The 16,411-nt window shown below is 42.5% G+C and overlaps 1 protein-coding gene across 4 annotated transcripts in view; it reads right to left on the bottom strand.

Moving 5' to 3' along the window:
• LOC5569019 (band 7 protein AAEL010189) overlaps nucleotides 1-16,411 on the bottom strand; it is a 427,266-nt gene that overhangs the window by 13,146 nt on the left and 397,709 nt on the right. For all 4 annotated transcript variants that reach the window (XM_021842719.1, XM_021842720.1, XM_021842721.1 and 1 more), the window contains one exon: nucleotides 5,366-5,475. In XM_021842719.1, coding sequence (XP_021698411.1) covers nucleotides 5,366-5,475 — 110 coding nt within the window. The remainder of the gene's footprint in view (nucleotides 1-5,365; nucleotides 5,476-16,411) is intronic.

Here is a 16,411-nt window from a genome sequence, read left to right as displayed (position 1 = left end):
GTTTAAAGATTATTTTGGAATCTGATTGGTTTACTACTTTAATTGGTCATTTATGCGCCCATTCGTACATTGGGACAAGCAGTTACATTTTTTCAACAAGTTTTAACACCCTATATTCATTCATTGTCCTAAAAATAAAATGATCTTCATAATAAACACCTACAAAATCTTCAAATGGGACAGATATGTATCAATTGGCAACTTAATGCATTAATAGCTTTCTATGTTTTCCCCCGTTATCTTTAAAAATCAAGAAATCTTTGCTCAGAAAATCATAAAACATGGCTAAATTATGATAAATTCTGAATTGACTGAAAATGTTGATACTTGGTATTGATAAGCTCTTCGAAAAGTTCCAATTTGTTTGAACAGTTTACAATTTTTTACATAAATCCTTCAGTTTTTTTTCTTCAGAATTGACAAGGAAATATCGTTATATAATATATAGTAGCAATTCAGAACTTGTGTTAATAAGCTTTTCAGGAATCTACGAATAAAAAATAATACTTTGAAAAAAATAAATGTGAAAAGCAAAAAGCAAAAGTAGTTTTAGGATAGAGTTGAATTGAACTTTGTAGGCCTTATATTTTTCCGGCTCTTGGGGGGGCGGATTTGACCCCCAAATCCCCCCCCTGGTTGCGCCACTGATCCATGTCAATATCAGAGCTGTCAGATGATTTGATAGAAAATCTGTATCTTCCAGGTAAGAAAATCTGTGTACCATACAAAAAATCTGTGTCCATACAAAAATTGCTGAAAGAAAATCTGTGTTCCATACAAATTGAATCTGTGTCAGAATAAAAAAATCTGTGTAATACAGATATATCTGTATATGTGGCAGCCCTGGTCAATATCAATCATTGCTGATCTAGTTTTGAAAATATTCCAATTCTCCTTAGGGGACCGACATTCTTCATATAAAATGTCTTTGGCGGCCATTTTGTTTTTGGTAAATTTATCAAAAAAATAAAACGTGTACTATACAATGACAGGTAATAAGGAGCTACCCTGAAAAAATTATACGAATCTGTTCAGTATTCTTCGAGAAATCTGAAAATTACGAAATTAAGTTTTTTAGAGTTTAAAAAAGTAAAGCTGCCGGTACAGGAATTAAGGAATCAAATTTCCAGGATACTGACCGGTTTTTGTACCACGTTTTTTTCTGCAACGCAGATGCTGAAAAACAATTGGTCATATTGTTCGCAAAAATCGGGCTCAACGAAATTTTCGGACACCCTAATGAATATTTCTAGTTCCAGGAAGTATAAAGCCTTATTTATCATTTCCGATTCTGCTGATATGATGACTCCGATTCGTATATAGTTACTCGAACGACACCAAATGGTAAACATGCCATCTCCCATCTACGCTATAAAAACATATCGATTGATTTCATTGCGTTTCATTAGGTATATTGCTACTATATCGCACATACTGCCGTTCTCATGCCACTTCCATTCTTCCAATCAATTTACGACGATCAAAAACTTACTCTCATGGCCGGGCAAAACTTTTGCTCTCTGCATGGTGTAGCGAGAGTTACTCGAAGACTGAAAGCTGCCTTGCAATACTGTAGCCATTAAAGTGGCTGCTGTTTTAATTAAAACATAAAATTCTACCCTCGAGCCAAGTCAAACTCATAAATAGAAGGCCAAATGTGTTGTGCTGGCGAACGAAGCTTTCTTTTTCGTTGCTGTTGTATTCTGGCGCCACTTGGAGATTGCCGCCCCAAGTGAGTAGGGTGAAATTACTTAGCAGCTCATATGCATACTAATTCATGGTCCGGCACAACGTGTGGTGAACTTTTTTGGTCCCTATTATTTTTTCGAGACTCTTAATTTGATTTGAAGATTCTATTGTCAAGTTTTAACTGAAATTTGAACTTTGGCAATATTTATAATTTAACAGATGATGTATTATCATTTGCCTACAATTTGACAAAATTTCTGACTGCGATCATCATTGCCAAAAAAAGATGATTCATAATTTTGAAAACCGGGGTTTAACGAAAGAAAAAAAACAGTTTTCCGTCAATCTTACAGTCACCCCACAGTTATGAATAGCACACAGATATGGATCAGAGTTGAATTAAAACGGAAATATCTCATTAAATACAGGTGCAATTTCGCAGAACACATTTTACCTACGTGAACCATAAATCTGTACAGCATCGTAATCAATTCAAATATGCTTAAATATATATTAACCCGTAACGTGGGTAGATCACCTTTTCGTGGTGCGTTACGGAGTAAGATCTACCAATTTGAACCCTAGTTTCATCTTGTTTGTCGGGCTAGGGTAATATGTTCTGGTAACACAGCGTAACAAAAATGACATTTTTGCGTGTCTCAAGGATCAAATTATGTGTCTCTAGTAAATTTGGGGTTGCTGAATCTGGTGCCATTCTCTGAAATGTTCCAGCACGTCAAAATTTTTAGCTACAGGTCGCCAAAGTTGTATAAAACACTACGTTCATTAATGTTTACCTGAAATTTAAGGTACAATTTATCATACTTTTTTGTAATCTAATCCACCAAACATGCAAAATAGAACTTGAACTTTCATTTCAGACATAATTTGATTGAAATTGCGCGACTAAATTTCGATTAAACCGATTTTTTAACATGCTTGCAGTCTCCATACAAAATTCTTCGTTTCTTCTATATGGCAAAACACAACAATTCTTTAAACCATCAAAAAATAACTTTTCCGCATCGAAAATATTACAAACTTTGATGATAAGTATTGTTATACACATAAAGTTTGAATTCTGTGGCAAATTGATCCAATTTATTACCTTACAAGCTGGCAAACTTGCATGCAAGTTGGCTGAAATAGTCATTTTTCGCATTTTAAACAGCCAATATCTCAAAAACTAGACGTGCTATGATATTTCTGAAAACGGCAATGAATTCAGCAACCCTTAAATAAGTGAATAGCGGTATTTTGGTGCTGGAGACAAAAACGTGTTCCGCAGTGTAATTCAAGGATTCGCGGTACAAAGTTTTTGTTACTGGCAACAGTTTCTAAAAATTAATGTATTTTACCTAGCAGATGGTTAAAGACTCGGAGTTGGTCAGTCCCGAGACTACACTTGAAGCCAGGATAGCAATCATGAGTATTAACTCAACAAGGACTGTAAGTACTGGTTATTCAAGGACTCACGTGAATTCTGATTACTAAACAAATTTTCTAGCTTGATTCGGTTTTGCTGCTAGCATAAAGCCCTTTTTTTTCTAGTATTTTTTTGGGACTAAACTAAAAGCGAAACAAAGATGTGACTAGAGTTCCGTTGCATGATCAAATATCAGTAGTACCGATTTGGTTCCTCAGAAATTTAATCAATTATGTTTGCTAAGGGGCGCGCCTTCGCTGAGATGTAAATTTCTATGAAGGGTGTAAATAGCGGGACCTTTTCATCATAGTCGATTTGTATCAATATCTGAGGAATCAAAACAAGAACTGTACAGAAATCGATGCTTCATTACCTATCAATGGAAATGGAGTAATGCGACATGCACTATACACTAAGGATATGGGTAATGCCACAATAGATCTAAATACTGGTCGCAGTGGCGCATCCGAACAGAAAAAAAAAATGCTTAAATATATTATACCCGTCTGTAGGAAATAAAATGTCAATTGTATTCCCAGAAGCTTTGATTCATAACTGTGGGGCATTGAAACCCATACCACAGTTATGAATCAAAGATAAGACGATTCCGAAAGAAACGCCAAAACCTATGCACACCATTCGTTTTCCTCGCAGTTATATTGCTGTTATAGTGTTTTGATCCATAATATGAGTCGATTTGATCCATAATACGGATCCTCCTCTTCCACTGGCCCACATCTGTGGGGTGGACATTGTTTGGAATTTCAATTTAAATCTACAATTTTTGGTAAATAACCGCAAATTTTGACGTGTATTCTCAAAAACGACTATATTCTGCAGTGTCAGGAAGGTAATTTTGGTTTGTACAACGCCACCATGTTGTTTAATCATACAGTTAAACCTCCATGAGTCGATGTTCCATGACTCGATATCGACTCATGGAACCGTACTAAAAACAAAATTTCATGGTTACTATGATGGTCCCCTCAAGAAGCTTTCCAAGGCATTTGTTTCCACTACTCGATATTTCCATGAGTCGATGGTCCCTTCAGATATCGACTCATGGAGATTTGACTGTATTTTGTTCTGAAAAATGACCCTTAGTTGATCCATAACTGTGGGGTGACTGTATACGAAAGAATGGACATCTCTATTCGAAATATTAGGTTTCTAAGAGAAAAGACTAGGTGAATGAGTTGTGGGCTTCGTAACCGTGCGGTTAGTGTCACCTCATCGTGCTAAGGAGTGTGGGCTCGATTCCCGCCTAAGGCCGAAAAAACTTTTCGAGAGGAATGTTTTCCGACTGTGCTACTAGGCGTTGCATGCTAGTCCGTTGTCTACTGTGGTGCTTCCTTCAAAGGGTAAATAGCCCACTGGAAGCATAAACATGTAGTGTCTTGAAAAAATGTTAGAAAACCATAGTAAAAGTTGGTCTTTATGGCTAACTCGATGGTCCCTACGATCGCAGTTTCACTGGTTTTATGTTCTGTTACTCGATATCTTATTAACTTGATTATCTAGCCCATCAATTGCTTTGCTTAGTTTTCATATTATTGCTTAAACAAAGCCTATGGTTTTACTAAAAGTGGCTTCTATTCCTTATCAAGACAATTTTTAACGAATTTTATAATCACGAAGTAAATTTTTACTACCAAAGTCCCAAGTTTATCGAGCAGTATATTTTGTTCATGTAAATTTGGACTCCCCACGCCTCTTGATCGGTGCCTCCGGAAGTGGTAGCTATCAGCTAGTCTGTTTAATTCCACGCTTCATTAGGCTCGCAAATGGGCAGTAAAAGGGTGCGATAGAAGGCTCTTCTCCTAGACCGCAACGGGAAGCAATAGAATTTAGGCGCTATTCGGCACAACAATTTCCTCCCTCACGAAGAGCCCATCAACACGTACCGTTAAACGAGGTAATATTTAAAGGGGCTAACATTGTTCCCCTTAGTATGAAGTTTGAATCAGCATTTGTCCGTGGAATATTTTCAGTGAATGAATTATTCCTCTTTTTTAATTGCCTACATCTAGGTGTATTCCGGGTTTCAACATATTTGTATTTTTTTAATAACTCAAATAGTAAATGAGTTGTACGCGTTTGGGCTAAGAGTTGTTAATAAATAAAAATCCAAAAAAACGGAACAATGTTACCCAAGAATATGGTAACACTTTTACGAGCAACACTTGTGCCGGTATAATGAAATAGAATCGAATTAAAGTTCTCCGTCCCACCGAACCAGGCCAAACTTACCTTGAAGCATACCAGCAGGCTGAAGGGCATCGTCAGCACCACCAGGACCCAGGAGAGAAAGATGAGAATACGGCCGCACGTCGAAGCTTCCCCATTGGAGTCATCCTCGGCTGCAATGGAACGGAAAGGAGAAGAAAGTTTTCTTTAGTAGGAAAATGCAAAGGCAAGTTTTTCTGCTGTACATTAAGTGTGGCGACGCCTGGTGAAAAGTTTAATTGCAGATAGGTAGGTATCAAGTGAAATATAACAGCAGCTAGCGCGTTGAAAGTTTTTGATGAAATTTTAATGTTGCGCATTCTCGGTGATTGGTGTCCTCTGGAGTACTGGGAGCTAAACTGTACAAAAAACCGAGTGGTGGCTCACTAAAATAAGTTAAGTTTCTGAAATAAACAAAGAGTCAGCGAGGCATATATATCGTTAAATAGGAAGTTAAATGAAACTCCAGATGATTTTTTGATATCATATGTTTGAATTAAAACAAAAATGTACAACAAATCATAAATTATAACTGGAACACAAATAAGAGTCATGATGGACTTCCACAATATTATATATTCCTATGAATTGCATTAAACTTCTCCTTCTTCGTGGCAATACGTCCTACCTGTGACAGAGCCTGCTTCTTAACTTCGTGTTCTTATTAGCACTTCTTCAGTTATTAACTGAGAGCTTTCTTTGCCAAAGTTGCCATTTCGCATTTGTATATCGTGTGGCAGGTACGATGGTACTCTATGCCAGGGAAGTCAAGAAAATTTCCATTACTAAAGCATCCTGGACTGACCAGTAATCGAACTCAGACACCTTCAGCATGGCTTTGCATTGTAGCCGTGGACTCTAACCACTCGGTTAAGGGAGGCTCCTAGCATCTTGATTCAATATTTAAATATATGGTTCCTTATGAATTCTACTTGCTCTGGATGTATAATCATTCAAAGCGTACTGTTGACTGACCGCTTCTTTTTTATTACTGTGGTACCTGTAGTTGCCATAGCGAGAAACTTAGAATGTAAGCCATGTTTAGCTTGAAGATTCATAAATATTTGCAAAAAATATCAATGATGGAACGCAAAAGAAGTGAGAGAATTCTGCACAATAACGTTTAAACCCAACATTACAGATTGCAAAAGTCCTTGAATTTTCAAACTCAGCATCGATAAAAAAAACAGTTGCGTAATGAACAAGAGTTTTATTAAGGTCATTACAATACTGATATCAGTTGCGAATAAGGTCAAACGTGTGTTTTGTTTACAATTCATTCAGAAGTAACACAACCAGTAGATTATAACAAAATTATACCACAACTATATCACAATTTGTTGCAAGTAACAAATTTTATTTTTTTAATTATAAATTAAATTTTAAGATTGATTTCATGACCTAATTATAAAACAATTTGTAATGAAGAATTTGGAAGCAATTGCTTAAACATGATCAGTTTCAATTCATGAAAATAATAAATTTTGTTATAATTCAGCTATAACACAATGAGCTATGCAATGAGCTGTATTTTTGTTTGATTTGAAACAGACTGAGTTATACATATTTAAATTATAATATATTGTGCATAAATTTTGTTTTATGTAGAGGATTTTTTTTATTATTTTGTTGTTTTAACTACTAACCAACCAAAATTATTTTGTTAGAAAGTACGTTTTATCTAAGATACAAATTTTGTAACAATACTATTGTAATCCACTGGTCGGGAAGAGTCACAACAATGTCTCACGGAATAGCGTTAGCTGAGAGCATTAGCATGAGTATATGGATGACCGCTTCGCAGTTGCAATCCTTGATTGATCAGCACAATCGAAGTTGCACAGAGATTTAACCCATTAACGCCCGAATTATTTCACATTTGTAGTAATCACCTGATTCTTTCTGGAGTATCGCATCATGATAAGAGAATACTTAAACCGTCATTAAAATGGAAACCTACGGTCACATTTTGTCACAGTACACAGTGGGTCATATGTACGCAAAATATTGAAAAAAAAAAAAAATACTTGATTTTTTTTGCAAATGTTTGAAAGTGGTATGGTGCATTGAAAAGTGACAAGATATTATGACAAACATAATGTAAACGGTAAGAACATGATACCATAAGTAAAAATAACAAAACGAGGCTTATTTGAAAACTACACCACAGAATGATGCTGAATGTGACACGCGTACGAAACACACACACACACACACACACACATCACATACTCGTACATGCACAACACATACTCGTTTGTACATACAAACATGCATACATTCATACACACATAGCCGCAGTAGTCGCATTCTCCTCCTTTACTTTACGCCAGGCTCGTTTGTATCAAATGGTTACGGGGTACACAATTATACAAATTTCCACGAATATGATATTTTTTGTCGTAATAAAAACCACTAAGGATTTAGCAGGATTCCCAACAATTACATATTGTTTCTACAGAAATCTTGAAGGCTACGCAAAGAATTCCAACAGGATTCTCGAAGAATATCACAAAATCCCCATTGGATTTTTTCCAGGATGCTCATGAAAAAACACACTAAATTCTCATAATGTTGACAATTCCCGCAGTATTTCTACACAATACCAAAATAATTCTTACAATAGATTCTTACCAATAAGACCAATTCAAATTCCCAAAGTATTTCTACGTGATTCTCTCAGGAATACTAACTGTTTGCCATATAACTATAGGATAAGATTTCAACAGGGCCATCACAAGAATCTCAGCATTCTCGTTAGATTCCCAATGTATTTTAAAACTTTTTGCTCACTATTTTCGCATTTTTTTTTCTACAAAATTTGCACAGACTTTCAACATAACTTCAACAGGATTCCATCAGTATATCCTTGAGTTACCATTTAACAATTCCCACTGGAATGCCAGAATTCTCACTGGAATACAAGCATCTACACTAGAATCCCAAAATCCGCACTAGAAATCCATGATCTATGCTGGAATCCAAGGATCCACTCTGGAATTCATGCATCCACACTGGAAACTCAAACTCTTCACTGGTATCCATCAATGAAACCCTAGGATCCACATTTGAAATCCATACTGGAATATCCCAGAATCCGCAGTGAATTTCAAAGATCTACACTGGAAATGGATGATTTTCACTGGTATTCAAATATCTACACTGAAACCATAAACTCCACACTGAAATCCCAGCATTCACATTAGAAACCAAGAACCCATGTTCCAATCCTGCGGTCCACACTAATATCGCAAGATCCATGAATCCTGAAACCCCAAGGTCCCTACTGAAATCTCATATTGTTACAATCCCAGGATCTAAACTGGAATTCCAGGATTCAATTCCAGGAATTTCAATATCCACAATGGAATACCAAGATTCGGAACAACAGTCCCAAGATATACACATAAATACAACAAACCTAGTGGAATTCTAATATCCACATTAGAAACCAGGGATCCACAATGCAGCAACACAATCTACACTAGAATCCTATGATCCACACTGAAACACTTTGAATCAGACTGGAACACCAGAATCCACACTGGATTCAGAATCCACACTGGATTCCCAGAAATCCACACTGGATTCCCAGAATCCACACTGGATTCCCAGAATCCACACTGGATTCCCAGAATCCACCACTGGATTCCAGAATCCACACTGGATTCCCAGAATCCACACTGGATTCCCAGAATCCACACTGGATTCCCAGAATCCACACTGGATTCCAGAATCCACACTGGAATTCCCAGAATCCACACTGGATCCCAGAATCCACACTGGATTCCAGAATCCACACTGGATTCCCAGAATCCACACTGGATTCCAGAATCCACACTGGATTCCCAGAATCCACACTGGATTCCCAGAATCCACACTGGATTCCCAGAATCCACACTGATTCCCAGAATCCACACTGGATTCCCAGAATCCACACTGGATTCCCAGAATCCAACACTGGATTCCCAGAAATCCACACTGGATCCCAGAATCCACACTGGATTCCCAGCATCCACACTGGATTCCCAGCATCCACACTGGATTCCCAGCATCCACACTGGATTCCCAGAATCCACACTGGATTCCCAGAATCCACACTGGATTCCCAGAATCCACACTGGATTCCCAGAATCCACACTGGATTTCCCAGAATCCACACTGGATTCCAGAATCCACACTGGATTCCCAGAATCCACCACTGGATTCCCAGAATCCACACTGGATTCCCAGAATCCACACTGGATTCCCAGAATCCACACTGGAATTCCCAGAATCCACACTGGATCCCAGAATCCACACTGGATTCCCAGAATCCACACTGGATTCCCAGAATCCACACTGGATTCCCAGAATCCACACTGGATTCCCAGAATCCACACTGGATTCCCAGAATCCACACTGGATTCCCAGAATCCACACTGGATTCCCAGAATCCACACTGGATTCCCAGAATCCACACTGGATTCCCAGAATCCACACTGGATTCCCAGAATCCACACTGGATTCCCAGAATCCACACTGGATTCCCAGAATCCACACTGGATTCCCAGAATCCACACTGGATTCCCAGAATCCACACTGGATTCCCAGAATCCACACTGGATTCCCAGAATCCACACTGGATTCCCAGAATCCACACTGGATTCCCAGAATCCACACTGGATTCCCAGAATCCACACTGGATTCCCAGAATCCACACTGGATTCCCAGAATCCACACTGGATTCCCAGAATCCACACTGGATTCCCAGAATCCACACTGGATTCCCAGAATCCACAACTGGATTCCCAGAATCCACACTGGTTCCCAGAATCCAGATCCACACTGGATTCCCAGATCCACACTGATTCCAGAATCCACACTGGATTCCCAGAATCCACACTGGATTCCCAGAATCCACACTGGATTCCCAGAATCCACAACTGGATTCCAGAATCCACACTGGATTCCCAGAATCCACACTGGATTCCCAGAATCCACAACTGGATTTCCCAGATATCCACACTGGATTCCCAGAATCCACACTGGATTCCCAGAATCCACACTGGATTCCCAGAAATCCGCACACTGGATTCCCAGAATCCACACTGGATTCCCAGAATCCACACTGGATTCCCAGAATCCACACTGGATTCCCAGAAATCCACACCTGGATTCCCAGAATCCACACTGGATTCCCAGAATCCACACTGGATTCCCAGAATCCACACTGGATTCCCAGAATCCACACTGGATTCCCAGAATCCACACTGGATTCCCAGAATCCACACTGGATTCCAGAATCCACACTGGGATTCCCAGAATCCCACACTGGATTCCCAGAATCCACACTGGATTCCCAGAATCCACACTGGATTCCCAGAATCCACACTGGATTCCCAGATCCACACTGGATTCCCAGCATCCACACTGGATTCCCAGCATCCACACTGGATTCCCAGAATCCACACTGGATTCCAGAATCCACACTGGATTCCCAGAATCCACACTGGATTCCCAGAATCCACACTGGATTCCAGAATCCACACTGATCCAGAATCAACTGGATTCGCCAGAATCCCACACTGGATTCCCAGATCCACACTGGATTCCCAGAATCCACACTGGATTCCCAGAATCCAACTGGATTCCCAGAATCCACACTGGATTCCAGAATCCACACTGGATTCCAGCATCCACACTGGATTCCCAGCATCCACACTGGATTCCAGCATCCACACTGGATTCCCAGAATCCACACTGGATTCCCAGAATCCACACTGGATTCCCAGAATCCACACTGGATTCCCAGAATCCACACTGGATTCCCAGACCACACTGATTCCCAGAATCACACTGGATTCCCAGAATCCACACTGGATTTCCCAGAATCCACACTGGATTCCCAGAATCCACACTGGATTCCAGAATCCACACTGGATTCCAGAATCCACACTGGGATTCCCAGAATCCACACTGGATTCCCAGAATCCCACACTGGATTCCCAGAATCCACACTGGATCCCAGAATCCACACTGGATTCCCAGAATCCACACTGGATTCCCAGAATCCACACTGGATTCCCAGAATCCACACTGGATTCCCAGAATCCACACTGGATTCCCAGAATCCACACTGGATTCCCAGAATCCACACTGGATTCCCAGAATCCACACTGGATTCCAGAATCCACACTGGATTCCCAGAATCCACACTGGATTCCCAGAATCCACACTGGATTCCCAGAATCCACACTGGATTCCCAGAATCCACACTGGATTCCCAGAATCCACACTGGATTCCCAGAATCCACACTGGATTCCCAGAATCCACACTGGATTCCCAGAATCCACACTGGATTCCCAGAATCCACACTGGATTCCCAGAATCCACACTGGATTCCCAGAATCCACACTGGATTCCCAGAATCCACACTGGATTCCCAGAATCCACACTGGATTCCCAGAATCCACACTGGATTCCCAGAATCCCACTGGATTCCAAATCCACACTGGATTCCCAGAATCCACACTGGATTCCCAGAATCCACACTGGATTCCCAGAATCCACACTGGATTCCCAGAATCCACACTGGATTCCCAGAATCCACACTGGATTCCCAGAATCCACACTGGATTCCCAGAATCCACACTGGATTCCCAGAATCCACACTGGATTCCCAGAATCCACACTGGATTCCCAGAATCCACCTGGATTCCCAGAATCCACACTGGATTCCCAGAATCCACACTGGATTCCCAGAATCCACACTGGATTCCCAGAATCCACACTGGGATTCCCAGAATCCACACTGGATTCCCAGAATCCACACTGGATTCCCAGAATCCACACTGGATTCCCAGAATCCACACTGGGATTCCCAGAATCCACACTGGATTCCCAGAATCCACACTGGATTCCCAGAATCCACACTGGATTCCCAGAATCCACACTGGATTCCCAGAATCCACACTGGATTCCGATCCACACTGGTTCCAGAATCCACACTGGATTCCCAGAATCCCACACTGATTCCCAGAATCCACACTGGGATTCCCAGAATCCACACTGGATTCCCAGAATCCACACTGGATTCCCAGAATCCACACTTGGATTCCCAGAATCCACACTGGATCTCCCAGAATCCACACTGGATTCCAGAATCCACACTGGATTCCCAGAATCCACACTGGATTCCCAGAATCCACACTGGATTCCCAGAATCCACAACTGGATTCCCAGAATCCACACTGGATTCCCAGAATCCACACTGGATTCGAATCCAACTGGATTCCCCAGAATCCACACTGGATTCCAGAATCCAACACTGGATTCCCAGAATCCACCTGATTCCAGAATCCACACTGGATTCCCAGATCCACACTGGATTCCAGAATCCACACTGGATTCCCAGAATCCACACTGGATTCCCAGAATCCACACTGGATTCCCAGAATCCACACCTGGATTCCCAGAATCCACACTGGATTCCCAGAATCCACACTGGATTCCCAGAATCCACACTGGATTCCCAGAATCCACACTGGATTCCCAGAATCCACACTGGATTTCCCAGAAATCCACACTGGATTCCCAGAATCCACACTGGATTCCCAGATCCACACTGGATTTCCCAGAATCCATGGATTCCAGATCCACACTGGATTCCAGCATCCACACTGGATTCCCAGAATCCACACTGGATTCCCAGAATCCACACTGGTTCCCAGAATCCACACTGGATTCCAGAATCCACACTGGATTCCCCAGAATCCACACTGGATTCCCAGAATCCACACTGGATTCCCAGAACCACACTGGATTCCCAGAATCCACACTGATTCCAGAATCCACACTGGATTCCCAGAATCCACACTGGATTCCCAGAATCCACACTGGATTCCCAGAATCCACACTGGATTCCCAGATCCACACTGGATTCCCAGATCCACACTGGATTCCGAATCCACACTGGATTCCCAGAATCCACACTGGTTCCCAGATCCCACTGGATTCCAGAATCCACACTGGATTCCCAGAATCCACACTGGATTTCCCAGAATCCACACTGGATTCCCAGAATCCACACTGGATTCCCAGAATCCACACTGGATTCCCAGAATCCACACTGGATTCCCAGAATCCACACTGGATCCAGAATCCACACTGGATTCCCAGAATCCACACTGGATTCCCAGAATCCACACTGGATTCCCAGAATCCACACTGGATTCCCAGAATCCACACTGGATTCCCAGAATCCACACTGGATTCCAGAATCCACACTGGATTCCAGAATCCACACTGGATTCCCAGAATCCACACTGGATTCCCAGAATCCACACTGGATTCCCAGAATCCACACTGGATTCCAGAATCCACACTGGATTCCCAGAATCCACACTGGATTCCCAGAATCCACACTGGATTCCAGAATCCACACTGGTTCCCAGAATCCACACTGGATTCCCAGAATCCACACTGGATTCCCAGAATCCACACTGGATTCCCAGAATCCACACTGGATTCCCAGAATCCACACTGGATTCCAGAATCCACACTGGATTCCCAGAATCCACACTGGATTCCCAGAATCCACACTGATCCCAACATGGATTCCAGAATCCACACTGGATTCCCAGAATCCACACTGGATTCCCAGAATCCACACTGGATTCCAGGAATCCACACTGGATTTCCCAGAATCCACACTGGATTCCCAGAATCCACACTGGATTCCCAGGAATCCACACTGGATTTCCCAGAATCCACACTGGATTCCCAGAATCCACACTGGATTCCCAGAATCCACACTGGATTCCCAGAATCCACACTGGATTCCCAGAATCCACACTGGATTCCCAGAATCCACACTGGATTCCCAGAATCCACACTGGATTCCAGAATCCACACTGGATTCGATCCCAGGATCCAATCCACACTGGATTCCAGAATCCACACTGGATTCCCAGAATCCACACTGGATTCCCAGAATCCACACTGGATTCCCAGAAATCCACACTGATTCCCAGAATCCACACTGGATTCCCAGAATCCACACTGGATTCCCAGAATCCACACTGGATTCCCAGAATCCACACTGGATTCCCAGAATCCACACTGGGATTCCCAGAATCCACACTGGATTCCCAGAATCCAACACTGGATTCCCAGAATCCACACTGGATTCCCAGAATCCACACTGCGAATTCCCAGAATCCACACTGGATTCAGAATCCACACTGGATTCCCAGAATCCACACTGGATTCCCAGAATCCACACTGGATCCCAGAATCCACACTGGTATTCCAGAATCCACACTGGATTCCCAGAATCCACACTGGATCCAGAATCCACATGGATCCAGAATCCACACTGGATTCCCAGAATCCACACTGGATTCCCAGAATCCACACTGGATTCCCAGAATCCGACACTGGATTTCCAGAATCCACACTGGATTCCCCAGAATCCACACTGGATTCCCAGCATCCACACTGGATTCCCAGAATCCACACTGGATTCCCAGAATCCACACTGGATTCCCAGAATCCACACTGGATTCCCAGAATCCACACTGGATTCCCAGAATCCACACTGGATTCGTCCCAGACAATCCACACTGGATTCCCAGAATCCACACTGGATTCCCAGAATCCACACTGGGATTCCCAGAATCCACACTGGATTCCCAGAATCCACACTGGATTTCCCAGAATCCACACTGGATTCCCAGAATCCACACTGGATTCCAGAATCCACACTGGATTCCCAGAATCCACACTGGATTCCCAGAATCCACACTGGATTCCCAGAATCCACACTGGGATTCCCAGAATCCACACTGGATTCCCAGAATCCACACGGATCCCAGATCCCACTGGATTCCCAGAATCCACACTGGATTCCAGAATCCACACTGGATTCCCAGAATCCACACTGGATTCCCAGAATCCACACTGGATTCCCAGAATCCACACTGGGATTCCCAGAATCCACACTGGATTCCCAGAATCCACACTGGATTCCCAGAATCCACACTGGATTCCCAGAATCCACACTGGATTCCCAGAATCCACACTGGATTCCCAGAATCCACACTGGATTCCCAGAATCCACACTGGATTCCCAGAATCCACACTGGATTCCCAGAATCCACACTGGATTCCCAGAATCCACACTGGATTCCCAGAATCCACACTGGATTCCCAGAATCCACACTGGATTCCCAGAATCCACACTGGATTCCCAGAATCCACACTGGATTCCCAGAATCCACACTGGATTCCCAGAATCCACACTGGATTCCCAGAATCCACACTGGATTCCCAGAATCCACACTGGATTCCCAGAATCCACACTGGATTCCCAGAATCCACACTGGATTCCCAGAATCCACACTGGATTCCCAGAATCCACACTGGATTCCCAGAATCCACACTGGATTCCCAGAATCCACACTGGATTCCCAGAATCCACACTGGATTCCCAGAATCCACACTGGATTCCCAGAATCCACACTGGATTCCAGAATCCACACTGGATTCCCAGAATCCACACTGGATTCCCAGTCCCACGGGATTCCTAGATCCACACTGGATTCCCAGAATCCACACTGGATTCCCAGAATCCACACTGGATTCCCAGATCCACACTGGATTCCCAGAATCCACACTGGTCCAGATCCACATGGATTCCAGAATCCACTGGATTCCAACCACACTGGATTCCAGATCCACACTGGGATTCCCAGAAATCCACACTGGATTCCCAGAATCCACACTGGATTCCCAGGATCCACACTGGATTCCAGATCCACACTGGATTCCCAGAATCCACACTGGATTCCCAGAATCCACATGGATTCCCAGAATCCACACTGGATTCCCAGAATCCACACTGGATTCCCAGAATCCACACTGGATTCCCAGAATCCACACTGGATTCCAGAATCCACATGGATTCCCAGAATCCACACTGGATTCCAGAATCCACACTGGATTCCAGAATCCACACTGGATTCCCAGAATCCACACTGATTCCCAGAATCCACACTGGATTCCCAGAATCCACATGGTTCTGGATT

Source organism: Aedes aegypti, chromosome 2, assembly GCF_002204515.2.
Source record: "Aedes aegypti strain LVP_AGWG chromosome 2, AaegL5.0 Primary Assembly, whole genome shotgun sequence".
NCBI classification, from domain to species: domain Eukaryota; kingdom Metazoa; phylum Arthropoda; class Insecta; order Diptera; family Culicidae; genus Aedes; species Aedes aegypti.
The sequence above is the reverse complement of the archived record's forward strand: the minus strand, read 5'-3'. Positions and strand labels throughout refer to the sequence as shown.